The sequence below is a fragment of the Elephantulus edwardii genome, unplaced genomic scaffold (genome assembly GCF_000299155.1).
Source record: "Elephantulus edwardii isolate Elephantulus edwardi_28Jun2011 unplaced genomic scaffold, EleEdw1.0 scaffold00080, whole genome shotgun sequence".
Classification (NCBI taxonomy): domain Eukaryota; kingdom Metazoa; phylum Chordata; class Mammalia; order Macroscelidea; family Macroscelididae; genus Elephantulus; species Elephantulus edwardii.
In genome coordinates, this window is record NW_006399830.1 from 2972098 (window position 1) to 2995716 (window position 23619).

The window sequence follows — 23619 nt, forward strand, 5'->3', positions numbered from 1 at the left end:
GTTCTACCTAGGTTGCCCTTTTTGTTAATCTGCGTGTGTTCTGTTGTGCATAGAAATAAAATTATTTCTATTAATTCCTCACTGCTGAGAGCTAACCACCTTTTAAAATTGATATTTTAATGAAAGTTTATAGAGAACTTGGATTTCCATTCATTCATTATTGCACATTTCCCTTCTTGCCCCCCCAGTTTGCTTTTCCAAATTCTTTCATGTTAAAAGAGCTAACCACTGTTAATATTTATATGCACGTAAAGAACTTTATATTGACTCATAGTACATTGACAGAGACCTACCAGAAATACAAGCTGGGTTTACAAGAGGTTGTGGCACTAGAGACATTTTCACCAATGTCAGATGGATCTTAGCAGAAAGCAGAGAGTATTTCATTGACTATGCAAAGATATTTGACTGTGTGATAAAACCAAATTGTGGCTAACCTTGAGGAAAATGGGAACCTCAAAACACTTGATAGTGCTTATGCAAAACCTATACTTGAACCAGGAAGCAGTGCTCAGAACAGAGCAAAGAAATGATGCATGGGTGACATACAGGAAAGGAGTGTGTCAGGGATGCATCCTGTCTCCATACCTTTTCAATCTATGTACAGAACAGATAGTTCCAGAGGCTGTGCTTGATGAGAAAAAATGTGGCAACAAGATTGGAGGAAGACTCATCCACAACCTACATTATGTGTAGATGACACACCTTGCTTGATGAAACTGAGGAGGACCTGAAGCACTTGCTGCAGGTCAAGGACTGTAATCTTTAATATGGATTGAAGCTCAACTTCAAGAAGACAAAACATTTTCACTACTGGGCCAGTTGGGAGCACCATGATAGATGGAGAAGACATTGAGGTTGTTAGCAATTACAACATCCTTGGCTTCACAATCAACCCTATTGGCACCAGCAATCAGGAAATCAAAAGATGTATTGCATTAGGAAAATCTGCTGTCAGGGACCTCTCCAGAGTACCGAAAAGCAATGATGTCAGTCTAGTGACTAAGGTGTGCCTAATCCAGGCCATGGTCTTTGCAATTACTTGCCATGGATCAGAGACCTGGATAATGATTAAGGATAACAGAAAAAGAATCAATATCTTCAAGTTTTGGTTCTGGAAAAGAGACTTAAACATACTGTAGACTGCCAAGAAAACAAGTAGATCTGTCTTGGAGAGGATAAAACCAAGTTTCTCCTTGGAGGTTAAGATTTTGATGCTCCTCCGTCTCACATACTCTGGGCATGTGGCCAGGAGAGACCAGTCCTTGGAGAAGGACATCACGCTTGGTAAGGTGGGGGGACATCACAGAAGAAAAATATACAGGATGAGATGAATTTAGACTGGGACAGTGGGGGTTGGTTTGTCAGAACCAGTGAGACTGGCTCAGGAGAGGGCAGATTTCACAGGTGCTGTTCGCAGGATTGCAGGTGACTTGATGACACATCTCAACAACAACGACATGATATTAATGTATCAGTAGGGAGTTGTGCTACCAACCCAAGGACAGATGGTTCAAATCCAGTAGCAGCTTCACAAGAGAAGGATATTTCCTTCAGTGCTGTGGACAGCCTCTGAAAACCCACATTGAAACAGACGAGGGAGAGAACTGTATAAAAGAAATATATGATTAGGTATTATTGGCATGACAAGAGTCCAGAATAAAAGCTGCTTAATAAAGTGGTCTAGGGGGTGGTGGAGAGAGATTGTGTAAAAACGAAAGAAATTTTTTCCAAAAAAAGGGGGAAGGGAGGAAAATGGAGCAACAAAGCCTGTGACTACCTGTGCAGTGGAGATTCCCTTTGGTGTGATGGTGGTACTGTACTGTGATCATTGCAGACAAGTGACAGTCCCAAGCAAGCTCTGGGCTGGTTGGGCGAGTCAGGACTCCTGAATGAATCACTGGCAAGGGGATTAGAGCACCATGATTGCTGGAAACAAAATCACCTTGCTGTTTAGTCGATACCTCCACACAGGGACCCCATAGGATACAGTAGAATTGACCAGGGCTGTAATTTTTATGGAAGCAGACTACGTCATTTTTCTCCTACAGAGAAACTGGTGGATTTGAACTTGTGACCTTTCAGTTAGCAGCATAGTGCTTCATTTGCTCACTAGCTGGGCCCTTTGTAGATAGACTGTTGATAGTTGTCGCTGAGTCGATTCCAATTCATACTGACCTCTGGACAGCATGGTGAAGCTCCGCCTGGTCCCGCCCCTCCTCACGTTCATTGCCAAGTGTGAACCAATTGTTGCAGCCACTACAGCTTTCCATGTCACTGAAGGTCTTTCTCTTCATCACTGGTTCTTTCCGAAGCCTAGTGCGCCTCCTCATACCATACCCATGCATTGAAGTGAAGCCTCTCCATGCTCACTTCTAAGGAGCATCCTGGCTGTATTTCTTCCAAGGCTGATTTCCTCACATTCTTTTGAAGTCTTCAGTCTTCTTCACCAACACCGTCACTTGAATGCATTAAGTATCCAATATTCTCTAGTCACTGTCCAACTTTCTTTCACATAAAGTAAAAAAAAAAACAAACCAAAACAATCAATACCATCAACCCACCGACCGAGTCAGTCATATTGATTTGGACTCATCGTGGCCTCCTGGTTTTCCAGGGCGGGGGTCTTTATGGAGGAGACTGCCCATATTTCTTCCCCCTGGTTTTCCGGGGCTAAGGTCTTTGTGGAGGAGACTGCCCACATTTCTTTTGCAGAATGTCTGGTGGTTTTGAACTGCTGACCTTTGCTTAGCAGTACGGCAGGTAACACCTTTTGGCACAGGAATAGTTGAGATCAACTGAAACCCCACAGCTACTATAAATGGTTGGAAGCAATAGAAAAAGTTGAGAGGCACCTCCAACCTCCCCACCCTTTTTCACTGGACATGTTGTGAAGTTACAGCAGAGTCCTATGACAGGGCTAGTGAAGTGCCTTTCTCATCATCACCTCTGCTCTAAAGTCTGCCCTACTTCCGCCCCCCCTTACCTTTGTACGCAAACACCCTTCACCACAGGCTGCCACAGTGCCCACAGTGACCCCTAAGAGAGTGCACATCCTGGCCAGCCTCTCATAGGGATTAAAATAAATCTCCCCGCTTGATCATGTCCCTTCCCCTTGGTCAAACTGGACCCACATGCATCCCAAGCCAGTTCCCATTTTATTAAATACTGTACACTAGCAAGAAGGCCGGATGCCTCTGTCACCCCATACTGGTCAACTCCATACCTGGTCCTCCTTACACAGCCGGGAGGGCAGGGTGAGTCAGAGGAAAGGGTGTTAGGGGAACGTGGACGTGGACAGGCCCCTGCTGCACTGTCATTAGAAGCTGTCCAGACAGCACAGAATATATTAGAACTTGAAATGCAGATGGTTTTAGACAAAGAGTCTTGGTGTCCAGTGATGTAAGTGCCGAGGAGATTAAGACAGATGGTCTGAACCCTCAGGCACCTCAGGGGAAGATGGAGAACCTGCTCTGTGACGCTTCCAGCCTTGGAAACCCTAGTGGTCAGGTGCAGGTCTATAGGGTCCCCAGGATTCTGAATTGAGTCAGTGGCAGTTGGTGTACTATGATCTTTTAGTTAATGTTTTAATTAAAAAATACATTTATTTCATAGAAACTCTTTATTCAAAAAGACTTGGATAGGAAAAGCAAATAAAGTAGTACAGAATATTTATCCTTATTTAATTGTGCTCCCAAGTTTAGGAATTTTGTAATTTTTTTACATGAACTTTAACATTAGCCTGTATATAAATTAAAATTTTTGCAAATACTTATATTTAAAAATAAAATTTTTCAAATAAAAAATATGCAAATAATGCACATAAAATTTAATAATAGATACATTTTAAAATAATAAAATTTAATAAGGAACCTTGTTTTTGTTATGTGCTGTCGAATTGCCTGCAACCCTATGTACAGCTGCTCTGAAGCCAGCTCTGTCCTGAGCCAGTCTCACTGATTCTGACACACGTACTCCCATTACCCCAGTTACTGTATCAATCCATCTCTTCGGGGTCTTTATTTTCCTGCCCTGTCCCTCCACCTTTCCGAGCATGATGTCCTTCTCCTGGCCATGTGCCCAAAGTATGTGAAATGAAGCTTCAAAATCCTAGGCTCCAAGGGAAACCTGGTTTCACCCTCTCCAAGACAGACCTATGGCTCAATTAAGTGAAAAAACAGAACAAAACAAAACAAATACCTTCTCAATGCTGATTCTCCAGTGGCTTTTCAGAAGCTTTAAATCTCATGGGAGGAGACTGCCCATCTTTCTCCACAGAGCATTTGGTGGATTTGAACTGCCTGCCTCTGTGTTGGCAGCACAACCCCTTACACCCACTAAGCCACCAGAGCTCCCTTTCTGAGGGATGCTTTGGTTTTTTGTGGTTTGTTTTTTTTTAAATAGTGGCTCAGTGATTTAAGAGCTTGTCTTCTAATAGAAAAGTCGGCGCTTGAACCCACCTAAGTCAGAAAGACGAGTCACTGTGCCTCTGTGAACACTTCCGGCCCCGGAAGCCTGAAGGGGCCCGTTCCCCTCTGCCCTGTGGCCTTGCTGTGAGTTAGAATTAACTCAAAGGCAATATAGCCTTGAATTTTTGGCTTAAGTTTTAATATTTGCTTTCTATTTGATTTCTCTATTTTCAGTTCCTTTGGAATAATATCATAAATAATATAGAAATGAATGGTCATTTTTGAAAAAGAATTCTGAAAAATAATAAGTATATTGAAATTACTATGGCAAAAATTAGCTATTAAAGTAACAAGTTAATGATATATTCAGTTTTGGAAATTGTGCCATTAAATGTCTAACTTCGTGTGTAGTAAATATTCATATTTAATTTTAAGTGCCAGTGTAACATACTAAAATAAAATGGAACCATTTCTATGGTTCTATAAAAGAGTCATAAATAATTATAGTAAAAGTATTTTTATGGGAGTAAAAAATTGAAAACTTCCTAATAGGGAAATTTTTGCTAATGAGAAATGAGGTAAATTAGTCATAGAGACCTCCAACTGTAATCTATGTCTTATGGGAAGCCTGCATAAACTGGAACTTCTTAAGATGATGTTATATAATGGAGACATATCAAGAGTATTTGGAAAATTTTCTAAAAGGTAGCAGGAAGGAAAAACATATTATTGTACTAAATTTCTTAGGGGAAGTTACTCAATGTGCCTGTTTATAACTAGAGATCTTGTGTACATCTGGCAGGCCTGTGATTAACCAGGATTAAAGGGAAAAGCAAAAACAGCTACTCAGCAGCATATCAGAGTTGGAACACTGCTCACAATGGGGACCAGCATCCTTGCACTGATTTGTAGAGAAGACAGACTAAAGAATAGTCCAGTGCTCAGAACACTTCCAACCCGCAGTGCCCTGCTCGCCCAGAGAATGGTTTACACACCTTTGTATCTTCTTCCTCTCTAACAAAGTCCCCCTTCCTACACCATCAAGTTGTTATTAAGTGCCATCAAGTTGAATGTGACTCCAGCCTGTGAACAAGAGATCTGCACCATGTCCTGTTCTGTGCCGTCCCCGTCATCTCTGACACACTGGAGCCCATTGCTGCCGCCACTGTGTCAGTCCACCTCATTGAGGGTCATCCTCTCTGGCTGACCCTCTGCCATTCCCAGCATCATGTCTCTCCTCCAAGAACAGCCTCTCCTCGCACCTGCCCAAAGTCTGTGAGACAAAGCGTCTCCATCCTCACCTCCAAGGAGCACTCTGGCTGCACCTTCTTCAAGACTGTCGTCAGGTGTCATCGAGTGGACAGAGAGGAACCTCTCTTGTGCTCACAGAGACCCTGCCCAAGTACGACAGAACGAAGCCCTGCAGGGTCCTGTGTCAGCCTGACATTGTCTGCAGTGCTTCAGCCACTGTGTCACTGTGGCCAGCCAGCTGCCTGAGGATCTTTCTCCTCCTTCTGACCCTCTGCTTTTCTCAGCATGATGTCCTTCTCCAGGCACTGGCCCCACTGGTAACATACCCAGTGTATGTGCGATGAAGCTCTACCATCTGGCTTCCAGGACGCACTCTGCACTTCTTCAGTCGGATTGGTTTGGGGAATTTGGGGTCGTCTGTGGCATATTCAGTGTTTTTTTTCCTGCACCACAATTCACAGGCACCTATTCACTGTCCAGCTTCCCCATGCTCATGAAACAGGCTTTGGGGAGATACACCTTAGTCTTTAAAGTAACATCCTATTGCATTTTAAAGAGGTTAGGTTTAAAGGCAGGACACACATTTCCATGAAAAACCTCCTACCATTAAGCAAGTTGTCTTCCTCCTCTCTCTCCACCTCCTCTTTTTACATGAGTGCCAGGATCAGCAGAGTTCTAATCTAGTCTGAGAACCACCCACTTCTGGTGCTAACTTGCTGTACTACCCTGCACAAGCAACTGAGCCTTGGTTTTCTCACTTTTAAAGTGAGTCACTTGTGTCTCTGGGATTCCTTTTTAGCACTTGGGAGCAACGTCATGAAGATTGTTTATTCATTTAGCTGTATTTGGCCTCCAAGGAAGGAAGGGGAGTGTTGAAAAATTGAGGCACATGCAGTCCAGGGGTAAGATCGTGGGAGAATTGAAGAGGCCATAAAGGTGCCCAGTGGGAAATGTCTACTTGTGGATCTGTTGTTTTTAGGTGCTGTCTAATCGACCCTCACTCAGAGAACTTTGTGCACAACAGAACAAACCGCGCCTTCTCCATGGCATCTCCTCGGTGTTTGCTGTGTCTGAGTGCATCATTTCAGCCCTACGTCAGTCCTCCTCACTGAGGGGCTTCCTCTGTTTCTCTGACCCTCTATATTACCAAGCACGATGTCCTCCTTGAAGGGCTGGACCCTCCTGGTAACATAGCCATCCTCGGATCTAAAGAGCTCTCTGTACTTCTCGTAAGGCAGCTCTGTTTCTCCTTGCGGCGTGTGATGTGTTAAGTCTGCTATACCGGCACCAGCAACTCACATTCAAAGACAGCAAGTTCTTTTATATTCTTTATCCATTATCTAGCTTACTGACGCATACGACTCACGCGCTCATTACTGCTGTTGGCCCTGCTCTGGGTCTTCAGAGGCTGTAAATCTCAGGGGAGGAGACTGCACATCTGTCTGTCTTGGGGCAGCCAGTGGATTTGAACTGCCTGACTTGGGGTTGGCAGTGCATCTGTTACCCTGTAGACCAGCAGAGGTCCGTGCGTCTGAGGTGACTGGGGATGCCCTGCTGGCTCAGGCCCAGCTCCTCCTCACTTCCCTGTGGGCCTTGCAGAACTTCCGGGGGTCGACACCACAGGCAGTTTGGGCCCTTGGCTGTGGTTCCCTCGGGCATTGCTTGTGGTTCCCAGGGAGATGGATCCGCGCGACTTCAGTCTTTTCTCCCTTCACTGGGAGTTCCCACGAGTCTCCAGAGTCTCTGCTGAGGTTCTAATGCAGTTCCCCAAGATGAAGAAAACCAGGATAAAATGTTCACTCCCCTCTGCAGACTAAGGTAGCCTAGTCCAGTACAGGACAAGTTTGGGACCATTTTTTACCCCTGCCTGGGAGAAAAGAGGAAGTTCTGGGGTGCATTCTGACTTGTTAGGAATTCTCAGAGGGCACATTTCCAGAGGAACATTTTCCCGATCCTGCCTTTCACCTCAGGTGAGCACGGGCATGGAAGGCCTAGCTCAGCGTTTCAGCAGAGCCAGCACACCTGCCTCCACCTGCCATGCCTCTGTCCTGCCTGGCTGTTTGTCCTTTCAGATCTGTGCTGCTTTCATCTCTGGACTTCCTTGTACAATTGACCACAGTTGCCTCTGTCTTACCTCGCGGAAGGTCCGCCCAGATATTTGACGCTGTTCTCTGCTTTTCTGAACAGAGCCATCACGCTGGAGAACCAGCTGGTCATCCTGGCCGCAGGGCCAGACGATGCGGGTGCGTACTACGTCCAGGCCGTCAACGAGAGGAACGGCGAAAACAAGACCAGCCCCTTCGTCCATCTGAGTGTAGCACGTGAGTGTTGAGCGGCCATGCGATCGTTCGAAAGCAATGAAATCTCCATCTAATTAATAAGTAGAGTCTGGTGAGGGTATTTTACATTAAGTCTTCTCTCTCTGGGTAGAAGTTATGGTGGAATCTTGACCCATTGCCAGTCTTTGATGGAGAGAGCTCAGAGCTGCTCCTTTCTTGGAAATGATTTGCTAAAATCACAAATAGGGCTGTAATTCCAGAATGCAAGTTCCCATTTGTTGTGGAGATCAGAAGAGGAGAGTTTGCTGTGGGTACTGTTAATATATATTAGCAATGGCAAAGACGACGCTGACTGATGAAAATTGTGTCCCAAGTGTTTGTAACTAGAGTAGACATATGTTATGCCCTTTAAGCTAAAAATAAAATCATTGCTAAAAGATAGACACACACATACACACACATATTTGCATTAAAATAAGCATTGTTTCGTAAACAGCTGATAATTTATTTTCTGCATGATTTACTGAAAAATCTGGATCAGGAAAAATATCTGCAGGAGTCATTTAAGGATATTTTTGTTTGAGGTGATTTAGTTTTAACTCTTTGGCCTTTGAAAGTAGGTTTCAGAAACTCTACCAGCAAGAGTTCTGTGCTGGAGGAGGGAGGACAAGCCAAGAGTAAGGACCGGAAAGGGGTCAGATCAGAGTGTGTATGTTAGGGGCCATCACCCAAGGGGCGTGCCAGAGGACCTGTGACCCGAGTGTGTGCTTGTCACAGGGCCTATGACCCGAGTGTGTGTGTGTCAGAGGGCCTGTGACCTGAGTGAGTGTCAAAAGGCCTGTCACTTAGTGTGTGAGTCAGAGGGCCTGTCACTCTGTGTGTGTCAGAAGCCATGTCCCCTCGGTGCCACAGTGAGAAGTTCACAGTGAGAAGAGGTGAGGGGAAACTCCCTTGAGGAATGGTCCTGGTGGACAACAGGTCTCTAAAGGTTACAAGCATTTACGCAAAAGGGAACTACAGGGGTTTTCCTGGATAATAGCTGGTTCTATCCTTTTATACAACACCTTCCAGAAACTGCTGTGGAATGATTTGTCGCTTCCAATTATTGGAAAGGCTTTGTTTCTGCTTAGGGCTGCTGTTAGGTGCCCTCAAGAGGTTCTGACATGTAGAAACACCATGTGAAACAGAACAGGACACTGCCCACCGACACGGTCCTGCCCACTGTAATGGGCCTGTCCCACTGACACGGTCCTGCCCTCTGACACAGTCCTGCCCCCTGTCACGGTCCTGCCCACTCTCAGTCCTGCACCGTTGTCAGTTCTTGCTCCTTGACCTCCTTGTTGCAGCCTCTGCATTAGTGCATTTGGTTGGTGGGTTTTCTCTTTCACTGACGCTCTACTTTACCTCCAGGGCCTGACCCCTCCTGATAACAAGTCCAAAGAACGGAAGCAGCAGCTTCCCCATCCTTGTCTGTACAGCACATTCTGGCTTCTCTTTTTCCAAGACAGGTTTGTTTGTGCTTTTTGCAGTCCCTGGTGTAGTTGTGCTGTTCTCCAGAACTCCAACTCAAAGGCGTCAGTGTTCATAATACTTGCTTCACATTGTCCTTGAGGGATACAATTCCCTGGGATCTAGCAGAATTCATTTGAGAGGATGTTTCTGGCAAATGTCGCAGCCAGAAGACGGTGGGATCTAACCTAACACACTCTCACGTGCCCGTCTGCAAAGTTCTCTTGACAAAGCAGCTGATGTTCTTTTTTCATTTTCCCTTTCAAAATATTTTATACTGGTTTATATACAAAGTTCATAATGTTCATATATACTGTTCTCCACACTGCATCTTTCCCCTTTCATGCACCCATCCCTCCCTCCACCCTTCAAACTGTGTGACCCTATGATTAAGCACCCTCCCCTCCTTGGACCCTCATACTCGTTCTACAGTAATGGTTTTAGAGAGTATTTGTCCTTCTGAGACTGCCTCGGCATAATGCTCTCCAGTCTCTCCAGTGTTAGGTAGTAGTTCACTGCTCCTCACTGCTCCTGCATGCTGCATAGTAAGTATTCCATTGTGTGAATGTACCAGAATTTCTCAGTTCATCCCATTGTGGTTGGACATTTGCGCTGTCATTTACTGCTTATGCTAGTGTGGATTTTGTGAAACATTTCGGAGCAAATCCGTTTTCCATTCAACAGCTTATCCCCGTTGTGTGGGATGAGCTTGGCTGCCATCTCCTCACGGGGACAGCACTGGCCCCACTCCCTCCCTGGTTCTCTGCCTTCATGCGTCCTCCTTTCCTGCACCTTCTGCCCTCTGAGCTTGTCTGTGGGCAGAGCTGACGTCCCAGCCCCTGGGGCTGACCGCGCTGAGCAGTGCGTTCCTCCTGGTACCGTTCACTCTACAGTCCTTCTCGTTGTCTGGCTGAAAGCTGATCTCTCGGGCGGCTTCAGTTCATTCTTGAGGGGTGTCTGAGAACCACAATCTCAGGGGTTCCACAGCCTCAGTCAGACAGGTTAGTTAGTCCGCTCTTTGTTATGGTTTTCCATTTTATGCTACATTTTTTATTCCTGTCTGAGAACATCTACTGTGACTCTGATCCTGGTGGTTGGTAATGACAGGCACCATGCGTTTCTTCTGGACTCTGTGTTGTCCTACGTCCTTCCCCTCGGGAATGAGTCCTGCCCTCCAGACTCTACAGTGAGCGTGGGTTTGGCTGTTCTTGTGGGAGATTCTGTGGGTAGTTAGGCTCTTTGACTAATTACAGGGTCCCCTAAACAAGCTCATTCAACTTGCCACTGTCAGGTTGAAATCTCCTCCAAGCTGACCCTGCATTGGATTTTGAGACCATCAGTCAAATCAGACAAGGCTGCCTGTTTTCTCCCACAGAGTTGCTAGAACTGGCAGAGAGGTGCGGTCTTAGGGTAACAGCACAGCTTCCTACAAACTAGGCTTATTGTTAATGTCATCGAGTCAAGGACGCCCCATACTGACACTGTGAATGGATCTGAACCCTGTCCTATCCTGTGCCATCCGCATGATAGTTGAGCTCATTGTTACAATCACTGTCTATACCGGAGACCCCTTTATTCAGGGACAAACTAGACATGAACCAGTTTATCAAGACTTTTCTTTTTTCAAAAGTGGTAATGAACAGTGAAAATTGCCTTCTCGGATAACCCTTTGCCATAGTGTCGAGTCTGGCTCTTTGCTGCGGTGCGACACAGGGCAGAGCTTCCTCGTGGGGTTGCCGCTGTTGCTTATCTGTGGGGACGCAGCCTGCCTGGTCTGTCTCCACAGAGCAGTTGGGAGAGTCAAACCACTAACCTTTTGGTTAGCAATCCAGTGTTTAACCTGCTGTGTCATCAGGGCTCCTCTGTTATCAAATACACTGTGAAGGTTTTAAAGATTTCGAAATTTTACACCTAGAACCCACTTCTGTTGAGTAGGTTCCACCCTGGGTTCAGTTGCAGTATAAAAGCCAGAACAAAAACAGGTCAACAGGAAACTCCAACTCATTGCCTGCCGTGGAATTGGAACAAGCTCAGAGCTGTCCTTCCGGCAGGTTCCCAAGACTGTAAATCACAAGGGAAAGGATTCGCTGTCTTTCTTTCTTGGAGCCACTGGTGGATTTGAACTACCTGAGAGGCACAGCCTTTGAATTAGCAGCTCGACTTCCTGTGCAGTCTGACACCAGAGCTCCCTGGAACTAGGTCAGGGGATGAAACTGAGAGTGAGAACAAAGATATGGCCTCAGTGTGTTAGGAAAAGGGGAGAATTTCCACAGATACTCTGTTTAACATGATGCTCACCTCACAGAGTGTTCTGTCCCTGGCAGGCTCCTGCCCACTCTTCTAGAAAGGCCGACAGAAAAGCAACCCAAGACAAGGAGCTCGTACTAATGTGAGTCCACAATACTAAATAATCAGAACACGCACAATTATTTTGCAATAATTTCAATCTCTCTTCCAACCAAAGAGGTGCATTGGAATCAGCTCATAAATATTCCAGTTACCTGACTTGCTTTGTGTCCTCTCGTAGACTTTCAGCTTTCCACTGGCACCAGTAATGAAATGTGTGAGAGGTGAAATGGAATGAGGCTGATGAAATGGATTTATTTTAAATCTTGGCCAAAAACCTGCATGCCACCCTCGTCTATATTCTTTGCTTTCCATTGGCACCAGGTTAAAAATGTGAAAACTGCAGCGGTCGAGGGAATGGCCTGATTTTCATTCTTAGGAGAACCTTACTGTTGACATATTGGATTTAGCTAAATGTTAAATGGCACCCAATTATGCATTTGCTCACTTGAAGTTCTGCTCTGAAAGCCCCCGAAGATCACAGTTCTTGATAAATCAGCACAAAGTCCCAGAATTGTGTGTTTCCCGTCTGTTCTTGGTGTTGGCTTCTGGTGTTTGGGACCAGAGTACAGACACCAGCATCCGAGAGGCCACAGAGCAGCTCCAGCAGGAACCAGGCAGTTTGCTAAGAAGCTGGATGGTCTTGAGGCCTGTGTGTCCTCAGTCAGATGCCGTGCGCTCCGCAGACGTCAGCACCTCTGCTTTTTCTGTCTTGTGTGCAGTTTGTGGAGTGAAAAAACAGTCCCAAACAAGACTGATGAAAAAACTTTCAAACTCGCCAACCAGAATTTCTGAAGAGTCAAAAGATAATACAACCAATTATTGTCTAACGAAGATAAATTTGTCCTCTACTTCAGAGAGAATAAAGTCGGGAACGTTTATGTTGCTTGTACGAATCGGGTGACAGGATCCTGGAAGTTAAATGCCTGGTGGACTGTACTGTGATTAATCTGAAATTGGAAAGTGTCTGATGGCGCTCCCTCAATTTTCCGTTGTGACAATGCACAGCTCCTTCCAGAAAGCCCAGGAGATGTGTGCAGGAGCACCAAGCAGGGATCAGCCACCTCCCCAGACATCTAGCCCAGTGATACACGGTCTCTCGGTGTGAAGGCAGAAACCATGTGTTTTTCCTCATTCATGTATGTAAGAGTTCAGAAGCACCCTCATCTTTTCCGGGTGCTGAATATTTTGGCTTCCCTTGAAGTTTATGGGAAGCAAAAGATACAGAGGGCTTATGCCATGGGTTGAATTATGTTCCTCAAAAAGGTGTGTAATAACACAGGTATGTAACATATGCACGTATCACATTGAGTAAGTCTGCTGTCATGTGTATCTCTAAAGGGCCAAAAAGCACGAAGACTAAGGTGCAGCCTTCCCAAGCCATGGTGTTTTCAGTTACTTGGAATGCATCTGGAGATTGGATAATGAGTAAAGATGATCAGAGAATTGATGGCTTTGATTGTAGTGTTGTTGAAGAGTGTTGCTATACCATGGACTGCCAAAAGAACGAACAGGTAAGCTTTGGAGGAAGACAACCAAGGTGCTCCCAGAGGCGAGGAGGGGAAACCTCGTGTCACTAACTTTGGATGTGTTGTCAGGAGGGCGTGTGCTTGGAGAAGAGACCTCATATTTGGAAAAGTAAAGGCTCATCCAAAGAGAAAAAGACCCCTGTGAGTGGTCACAGTGACTGCAGCAGGCGGCTTGAGTGTGGCCAGTGTGATGGGGATGGTGCGGGACAGGGCAAGGATTTGATTTGTTGGTGGCACCTAACAACAACAATGATGGATATGATTTGAGTTGTTGTGCTGAATGATGTATGTGGAAGGTGTATAATTGTGGAAGGGACCCCATCACAGCAGACAGAGAAAGACCACCTACCACCAAGACAGGAGAGCAAGGAGTGGACCCACGTCCCTGCATCCGGAGCCCATCACATAGGGGGAGGGCTGTGTTGAGCATTAGACCAACAGATGAGGAAGGAAATGAGGACCTGTATCCAGAAGTGAGAGAGCTGGAAAGCCTTCTCCTTGGGTGGAAGGCCTCTCCTTGGGTGGAAGGCCCTCTCCATGGGCGGAAGGCCTCTCCTTGGGTGGAAGGCCCTCTCCATGGGCAGAAGGCCTCTCCTTGGATGGAAGGCCCTCTCCATGGGTGGAAGGCCCTCTCCATGGGTGGCACTCTGAGCTCGGACTTCCAGCACTGGTGGGCCCCAGGGGGTCAGAGGTGATGAAGGGGGCACGGGATAGGACAGGCTTCCAGTCTGTCATTCATAGGGTCCCCATGAGTCATACTTGACAGCACCTGACAACAGCAGAACACTGTGAGAAAATAGATTCCTGTTTGTTAAAGCCATCTACCTAGGATATCTGTTACAGCAGCACTGGAGAACTAAGAGTTTCAACTAAATAACAAGTCCATAAATAAAATTAAGTAAGCATGATCAGCGAAAGAAGCGTGGTCCCACCCAAGGACCACCTGCCATTCCGAGCTGTGGGTCAGGACATGACCATCCAGCTGTATCCCCCTCCTTCTTCTGTGGGGAAGATACATGTTGGATGTTACACAGATGTCCTCTGTCAGGAGGGGGTGACTCAGCTGAAAGCACTCTGCCCTTCCTGGCGAGAGCTCACTGCCCTCCCCCAGGTGGGTGAGCTTTGAAGCTGGCCTATGACGCGAGGCCAGCAGGTGTTAAGGACGTGGGTAGGACTGCTGAAGTGGTGGCATGAATTGTTCATGCTCGCTCCTGTCGTCCGATGCTCACCACATAAAGAACGGGCCGAGCGTGCCCCGGAGTGGACTCTTCTGTGCTGAGGTCAAACTCTGGAAAGCTTTGTTAGACCCGCCAACCTGTTCGCAGTTTCAGTCTTGAAGCTTTAAATCGAGCTAGCTTATGACGTTCAGATCTTCCAGGTAGTGTAGGTGACCGAGAGTGTCTTCTGCTAGTGAGAAGGGCACGGCATTAGCAGGTGAGAAGCATCAGGTTCGATGATGAGCCGACCGTTATTTAAGCGCCATGGTCTGTACCTTGAACCACTCTCATCCAGGATTCAGATTGCCCAGACTGTGAGGTTCTCTGCCAGGAATGAGGTGGAGATTCAGAAAGGAGGGCCCGCCTCTGTCCTGCCCACGTATCTCCCCCTCACTCAGTCTGCAGATAGGATGACGTTTCAGCTGACCCATCACAATCCCTCCTGCAGGCCAGCAAGCCCCTGCTTCTAATTCCAAAGCCCGGTTCACATTCCCCATCCCCCGTGATGTTACTATAACCGCACACCTCGGACATGTTCAGTGGTTAGAAGTGATGTCTCTGAGTGGTTTTCCTGGAAGATGGCCTGAGCTTTGTGAGCGCGGTATTATTTGTCCTGTTCCTTTGTGCCTTTAATGTTGAAGAGAAAGTGCGAGCGGGCTTGGCCTCCCCAGTGTTCTGTAAGGGCAGGTTGACGGAGACGTTTCTGTTTGGATGGAGGCACAGCCCTGTGGTGGGGACGCGGCTGCCTGTGAGCAGCACAGACTTGGTGCCACGGGGTTGGCTGTGACTCATGGCAGGCCACCTGCCGAGGGGCTGTGGGCCTGTCACAGCTGCAGCCACCATGTCCAGCCGTCTCCAGAGGGTCTTCCTCTTCTGTTACCGCCCCTCGACTTTCCCAACCTGATGTCCTAGTCCAGGGACTGGCCCCTGCTGGCAGCATGCCCAGTGTGCCTGAAACAGAGACTCTATCCTTGCCTCTAAGGAGCAACCTGGATGCTTCTTCCAAGGCAGCTGGCTTATTCCTTGGCAGTCCGTGGGATATGCATGCAACATCCTTTGACAAGATCGCAATTGAGACGCAGTATCTTAAGTCTTGTTTGTTTATTCACATACCTGTGAGGCGATTGGAAGTATCACACAGGAGCCTGTGTACCTTCCAGCAGAGCGGTGTGGTTCTTCGTCAGACGTGTGTCGAAGGCCTACCCTGTGGGGTACATCCCAGAGGACCCCGCGTGCCCTGGCCTCCCTGGCCCGTCTCCCGGAGCCCCTTAGGGGTAGAAGCCCATTTGTGCTGAGTGCTCCATCAACCCAGAGGCCCCGAGCGTCGGTCCCTAATCTAAGCGCGCTGTGGTTGCTGGTCTCTGTGAGTCGGTTGTAACTCATGAAGACGCAGACAGCAGGACGTAGCTGCTCCTGCGACATCACTGTGACGGGTGGTGCGCCGTCCTGTTGCTGCAGCTGCTGTACATTTGGAGTGCTTTCACCTCTCGGGCCGGCTGTCTCGTACTGGACAGTGTTCTGATGTGGGACCCGGGGTCAGTGTTGGCTGGTTGTGAGACGTGATGCCGAGACCTTCTTTCCTAGTCTCTTAGCCTGGAAGCTCCTCTGTCCCTGTCAGTGACCCTGCTGTATTTCAAGTCCTTAGTGACGGAGCCTCCATCCTCACAGCGGCACACATGCCACCCCAGGGAGAGAGACCAGCCCTCAGAACGCTGAACAGCTGCATACTTATTTAAGGCAATAAATAAAGTTATTTAAGTCAAGAAAGCCCTTCCGCGGGATGGCTGGCACAGTGTCTGCAACAAGGGCCTGGAACCTAAAATGATTGCGAAGACAGAGCAAGGTGAGGCAGTCTCACTCACAGAGCCGCCGTAATCGGAACTGGCTTGCTGGCACCTAAAAAGAGCAATTGTTGATGAGCATAACCATCATGGAGGATGTAAGCGTGAGGCCTGAAGGCATTTTTCAGTATCTCCACAGTCCTGAAATGTCAGGGCCCTTAGCCAGTGTCATGTCCCTGTCACTTCGGATGAGGTCTCCTCACTTGCAGATGTGGGAACGCCCCTGTTACTTTGTCTTCTGAGTCACCACCGTCCATTCCATGGCCACGTTCCTGTGACATCTGAGTGCGGAAGCAGTGTTTGATCAGACAGGGGGCCAAGCGGCCACTGGGAAGGCCAGCGCTGCCTTGTTAGACTGTCCCTTTGTGGACATGCCATTGGTCACCCAAGCATGCTCCCATCATCCACTCTGGAGGGATTACTTTAGCCAACACACAATGCCAGAGTACTTCCCCACACCGACCCTGGCAGAGGGGATCCTGCACACTGTCACACAGTTCTGGAAGCAGACAGACTCTGGAGGCCTTTGCGCACTGCCAGGGGAATTCCGCCTCCCTGGGGAAAGTTGACACAGCGGATGTGGCATTGGTCCATTTGATGAGGCCCTGCTGCCAACAGTCTGCACAGCAAAAGCCATCAAAGCGTCGCTTTCTTCTCATCAGAACAGAAATATAAATATAAGTTCTCACAGTCTGTCTGTGAACCCACATGACCTGGCGAATGAGGCTTAAAATCAAAGAGCAGCGGGTAGACCTCAGCCAGGCTGTTGGGGAAAGGCCCAGGTGACTTCAGAGTTGGCAGGCTCGTTCCTCTCCAACCCAAAGGTCTGCTGGCTCTTCTCTCACCCACTCACACAGCCTCCCCGTAACCCACGGAAACCCCACAGACAAGCCCACTGCTGTGCAGTTCCCTCCGACCCATCCTTCAGCTGAGGTCAGAGCGGCCCAGCCCTGTAGGCCTTCCACGGCCGTGAAGCCTTACAGAAGCAGCGGGCGTGTCTTCCTCCCACAGAGGAGCCCCAAGCGTTTTAACCGCTGCACCATCAGACTTCCACTCTACCCACTTCTCTCTGCACCATCCCGAGTGGTCTTTCATTTCCCCTTTGTGATTTATTTCAGCCTAATTTCACACCCTGATGCATGGTGCACAACGTGCCAGGCTGCTAACAAAAAGGTTGATAGTTTGAGAGGACCAGCCAGTCTCAGGAGTGGGGTGGACACCCCTCAGAAAGGTTTCCGGCCCTGGGAACCCAGGGCTGCTGGGTGGAGGGTTGCTCTAAGGAGCTCTGGGCTGTGGCTGTGGGGTTTGGGGATTTCATTTTATACATGGTCAATCTCAGGGAATTGGGTTAAACTGACTTGTAGTTTGATCCAACTTTTGCACAAATGTGGAGTATCACAATGACAGATCTCCCAAAGTAATAATCTTTAGTCTGGGGTACTGTTCTCAGCAGGAAGCACCGGAACTGCCAAAGGCTAGCCCCGCCCCCAACTGCCATCACATCAATTCCGGGTCTTAAAGACCCTAGAGAACAGAATGGAACCCAGCTCATTGCCAGCAAGTCAGAACCCGCTCAGAGCTGAGCCCCCAGCAGGTTTTAGAGGCTGTAAATGTCACCCGACGTCTGTCATGCCCCCTTGGAGCAGCTGGTAGATTTGAACTACTCGCCTTTGGGTTGGCAGTGTACCTCCACCCACTAGGCCACCAGATGGCCTTCCTGCTCTGGAAGAAGCTCTGATGGCCTCTGGTTGGGTGCCATCGAGTCAGAACCGACCCATAGCTGACTCTCCAGCCCCTTGTCCGAGGCAGTTAATCACACAGGAGAAGACTGCCATCCTTCTCCCATGGAACAGCTGGTGGATTCGAGCTGCCAGCCTTCGAAATTGCAGCTTCTCACCACTCTGCCACCAGAGCTCTGCTACCCCAAAGGCAAGTGGTTTGAGTCTGCAAGCCGCCTCCTCTATGTGGGAAGGAGGAGCAGTCTCCCCCACGGTGCACTGACTAAAACCCGCTGGAGGGTCAGCTATGTTGGTTCCAATGCTGATGGTAAATAATAAGAAGACATACAGGGCTTCCAAAACTGGGATCTTTACTGACACAAACCACCTCCCGCTTCGCTGGCGAGCAGCTGGTGGTTCCAACTGCTGAACTTCTGGTTAGCAGGCCAAGGCTTAATCCACGGCACCACCAAGGCTCCTTGGGCCCACAGAACTGGCCTGTGTCTGAGAAAGAAGTGAATCTTTCTGGTACTAAGCACGGCAATTCCAGGCATTTTCTGTTATTTGTTGGGGCTTTGATGGCCTAGTGAATAGGAGTTGCTCTACCCAAAGGTAGGCAGTTCACGTCTGCCAGCTGCTCTAAGGGAGGATGAGGGCAGTGTCCTCCCAGGTGATGGGCAGTCTCAGGTCAGCTCTAGGTTGATTCTGGCTCAATCGTAGTGAGAGGGAGGGAGGGAGGGAGCAGTTTGTTTTTGGAGCAGTGGCTTGTCTGTCTTCATCAGCAAGTCACTGTGTGGCTTTCAGCTTATAACTCAAGAGCTTAAAGAATTCAGATCTATACCTTACCCAAAATCACTCTGTTCTTGCCTACTGTGAACACACTTCTCAGCAGTTACATCTGTAACAGAGAAAAGCAGCATTATAGCTAAGATCCTTAAGGACCAGGGATGGCATAGTGTGTCATGAGTTGGGTTGCTAACCAAAAGGTCAGTAGTTCAATCCACCAGCCACTCCACGGGAGAAAGAAGGGCTACCTCTTCCTGCAAAAATACAGCCTTGGAAACTCCAGCGGAGCCTGGGCTACTCTGTCCTCCGGGTCAGTGTAATTTGGAAATGACCCGATGACTGTGGGTGTCTCAGTGAGAGATGAATTCTAGGGACTGTCTTCGTAGATAATATTCATAAAAATGTGTAATATGTTCATTCATTTTGGTGAATTATGTGTGCTGATAGTAATTATAAAATAGCTCAATCCAAGAGAAGGTTTTTAAAAAATAAAAAGCCCAGAGCCTTCTGATGACTGGGTAGAATGAAAAAGGCACATGTATTTTTTTCAAAGAATAGCAATAGAATTATTTTAATTATTCTCAATAAAAACAATTGTTAAGGGAACCCTGGCGGCATGGTGAGTTAAATGTGGAGCTGCTAACTAGAAGGTCAGTAGTTCAAACCCACCAGTATTCCTCAAGAAAAAGAGGCGGCACTGGGCTCCTGTAAATCCTGGCAGAATTGGGAGCCCTTCGGGGCAGTTCTCCTGGGCTCCAGGGTCTCTGTGAGCTAGAACCAGTGACGGGGGCAGAAATTAAGGGAAAACTGTGAGAGGAGGAGGGTAGGGATCTACTCTCAAGAAAGACGGGGGAAGAAATGATGGCGAGTTCTCACTTGAAAAGTGAACGCTTTTCATGTATTTGTAATATGGTTGATGATGCATATCCAATTGTTCGACCTATCTGACCTATCAAATGTTTAGTTTCCTTTGGATACGTATAAAAGGATTCTGTGATCATTTTATTCTAATATGCCTTATTAAAATACACTGGAAATTATATTCTTCACAATCACTCAGATTTATGATGAGAAGTTTTAGATGTCACTGTAAAATGTGGATAGATGCATGGTTTTGCAGAATTCCTTAGGGGATCTAGGAACAAAAACAAATGAAAAACTTGGTTGCGGAGGATCTACAGATTTGACCACTGAGCCGTCATTGCTCTGTCATTGCTTCTGACTCTTCAAGGGCGTCGGTCTCCTGTGAAGGGCACAGACATGCTCTGAGCTCAGAGAAATGTTCCACACGGATCCTTCTGGGTACCACTGCCCCATCAGACAAGGCTATTGACCCAAACCAGGAGGGTAGGTAGCGGGGTGCTGGTGAGGTGAGCCACGCTCTGCTGCTGCAGATGCAGCCCCGTGTGCAACAGAACAAAACCTCCTTGATCCTGGGTCCTTGATCCTCGATCATCCTTACACTGTCTTGTCAGGTGCTTTCGAGTCTAGATTCGACTCCTAGTGACCCCTGTGACAGAGTAGAACTGCCTCGGAAGGTTTCCTGGGCTGCCGTCTTATGGAAGGAGCCCTGGTGGTATCATCAAAAGGATGATACTAAAGTTTACCCGCTGCTCTGCCAGAGATCCAGTCCACCAGAGATACATAGGCACTCCCCTCCCCTAAAGGTTCTCAGTGTCCAGAGCCCAACGGAGGGTCAGCACAGGTAGAAGCCAGCTCGATGGCCGTGGATGATGGTGTGGGTGACTATGAAAGTACATCACAATGTGCTTCCCCAGTGAAGTGCTGGGTGGGTTAGAGTCACTGACTGTCTGTTAGCAGGTGAGTGTCTACGTGCCGCACCTTCAGGGTCCCTGAGCAAGATCTGCTTGACTCCACACTCTGCCCCGTGAAAAAGGGATGGCGTAGCTCCTGGAGACCTGGTGTGCTTTCAGTGTCAAAATGTGTCCAAGTGAAGGAAGCCTGAAGAGAAAGCTGAACCTTAGGGTACAACTGTCCTCAAAAATGGTGCTACCTTTGTGGTGGGGGCTCTGTTGTGAGCTCTTCCCCACCTGAGCCCTGAAGGAGTTGACAAAGATGGCCAGCACCTCCACGATATTGCAGCACTGTAAACCACAGCCCAGATGAGAGACCCCCCCCCCCCAGTGCCCATGAGCGAGTGGTACCAGTAGGCCCGTGCCGCATATGTGTGGAATGAACCCGCCCTCAGCCGCAGAGCATGGAAGGCCCGTGCATGCCGCAACACGGACGAGCCCAGACAACTTCAGGCTGAGCAAATCGGAGCTGGTGTTAAAGGAGCGGCCCTCTGTGGTCGGTCCCACTCCAGGAAATAAGCAAACATCCAGAATCCAAAAGGATTAATGGGTGCAGGGGTGCGGAGGAGAGGGGAAATAGGGGCCACTTGAGATGGAGGCCCTTATGCACTGTAGTGAGACGTGTCAGGGTGGGCAGTGAGCAGACCCAGCCAATGTGAACACAGCTTGGAGAGGGCTAGTGGGAGGTGAAGCTGGAGTCAGAGCTTCTAAAGGGACCATTAGCACAATAAATGAAATCTCAGACAACGAAGCGGCCACTGTGACTACCATCAGGCACCACGGAGGGTCTAAAGGCAGACACACTCCCTCCCCAGTGAGTTACAGGATTGTCGAGTGTTCGCTGGAATCTCCGGGTATTAATAGTCAACGCTAGCAGCAGATCTTACAGTGAGGAAACGACACCCTGGGGTTAGGACAGGAACTTGGGAGAATTCATTAACCAGGCAGAGCTGAGTAGTTGGTTGTAGGAGAAGGCTATCAGGTTCATTTCCTCTTCACACTTAAGGGAGGGTTATTTTAAAGAACTTTTCACAGGGACCTGAGTGGAAGTTTGCAGAGAAAGTTGTTTTTCCATTCAAGAAACACTACCTGTTTCTTGGTGTTGACTGCAATTCCCACAACGAAACAGGATTCTTCCCACTTCTCCATGTGTTTCCTCTTTCCATTCATCCTTTTGCCCTCTCTCTTCCTACCTTCTGAGCTCTATCCCTGGGAAGATGCTGTCGTTTAGATCTCCCATGATTGACTGGTTTCCAGCCAGTTGATATTTTTCTGGTCGTATGTTCATACCTTATATCAGTGGTTTGGCTGAAAGTTGAGCTAGTGGAGGAAGTTCAGTTCCAGTCTTGCAGGCTAACTAAGGGCCACTGTCCCCAGGGTTCTGCCAGTCTCTCTGCTAATCTCCATCAGGCCAGTCAGCCAGGTCTTTAAATGCTTCTGAGGTTTTTTCCTCACATTTGTCTCCCATGTTACAAGGCCCTTCTATTTCAAAGTGCTCAGCAGCTGGGCACCATCCAGTTCTTCCGGCTTCAGGCTCATGGCGCCTGGTTCTCATGGTCTGTTAGTCCTCTGGCCTGTGTTTCCAGGCATCTTTGCCTACTGCAGGACACAAATCCTCACTCAGTGCTCCTCTGCCCAGTCAGACAGCTCACCATCTCATCTATGATGCCCTGCATTAATAATTTGTGCCTCTTTGATAATTGTTTTAAATTATTCACACATTTAAGCATAGCGTCATTTAGTATTAGAAGGTAGAAGGCTGGAACTAAAAATAATCCTCATGGTGCGAACTTCAGTGCGACAGATGGACCCAGTGGCTGTTGCAATAGGTGCAAACATCCAACTCTCCAGCCCTCCTTTGAGCCGGCAGCGGGTTCTGCTGTGTGTAGTTAGAACTCACGTGGTAGCGCTAAACAACAACACTTTGACTCTTGACTCACAGATCTAATTTCTTAGCCTTGGCCAGCAGCCCCTTGTCTGAATTCCACAGTAAATGGAAGATAATTTCATTGTAGGTTATTAATGTGTAAAAATAACATCTCAGAACTGATCATATATTGAGAGTGACTGTGCATTTACTTTGAGCTCACTCATGTAGTTAGTAGCTTCCCACCTCTAATCACTTTGGATGGTACATTTACTGAACTGCTTTGTCTGATTCTCTGTCATTATCATTGAAAGAAAAATCTAAGAAATTTTTAGAGAGGAAGAAGAAAATTGAATTTTCCTTGCTATTATTCCTTAAACTTGGGTGGCTTAATAGATTAACTGTTTGGCTATTAATGAAAAGGTCAGTTCAAGTCCACCAGCAATTCTGCAGGAGAAAGACTTGGTATTCTGCTTCTGTAAAGATTTCAGCCTTGAAAGCCTTACAGGACTGGTCTTCACTATCCTGTGGAGTCACGACAAGGGAGAACTGACTTGGCAGGCAGTGGATTTCACATGTGTCTGGTCTGGAGAAATTTTACACAGAGTGCAGGCAGTCCTGGTGTACAAAGGCGATTGTTCCTGTGTCTTCAAGAGTCGGAAGGTTAGTTACAACAAGTGCATTCGATTCATTATTGCTGTCGTTAGGCGTCATCAAGTACAACCCATAGTGACCCTATGAAGAACAGACCTGAACCCTGTCCTGTCCTGTGACACCCTGGAGCCCATTGTGGAGTCACTCAGTCCACCTGGTCGGGGAGCTTCCTCTCCTTTGCTGACCCTCCACCTTTCCAGGCATCGCATCCCGCTCCTAGGAATACCCCCTCCCAACAAAACGCCCAAAATATGTGAGGCAACGCCTCCTCATCTGTGCCTACAGAGAGCGCTCTGGTGGTGGCGCCCCGCTCTAAGGTGGCGGTCGCTCTGCTCGGAGGTGGCAGTGCCCTGCTCAGAGGTGCCGGCGCCCCGCTCTAAGGTGGCGGTCGCCCTGCTC

The 23619-nt window shown here is 47.9% G+C and overlaps 1 protein-coding gene across 1 annotated transcript in view; it reads left to right on the forward strand.

Annotated features, from left to right (window-relative positions):
• SDK1 (sidekick cell adhesion molecule 1) overlaps positions 1 to 23619 on the forward strand; it is a 613965-nt gene that overhangs the window by 227023 nt on the left and 363323 nt on the right. Inside the window, exon 5 of the mRNA XM_006889744.1 lies at positions 7848 to 7981. Within this exon, the coding sequence (XP_006889806.1) occupies positions 7848 to 7981 (134 nt within the window). The remainder of the gene's footprint in view (positions 1 to 7847; positions 7982 to 23619) is intronic.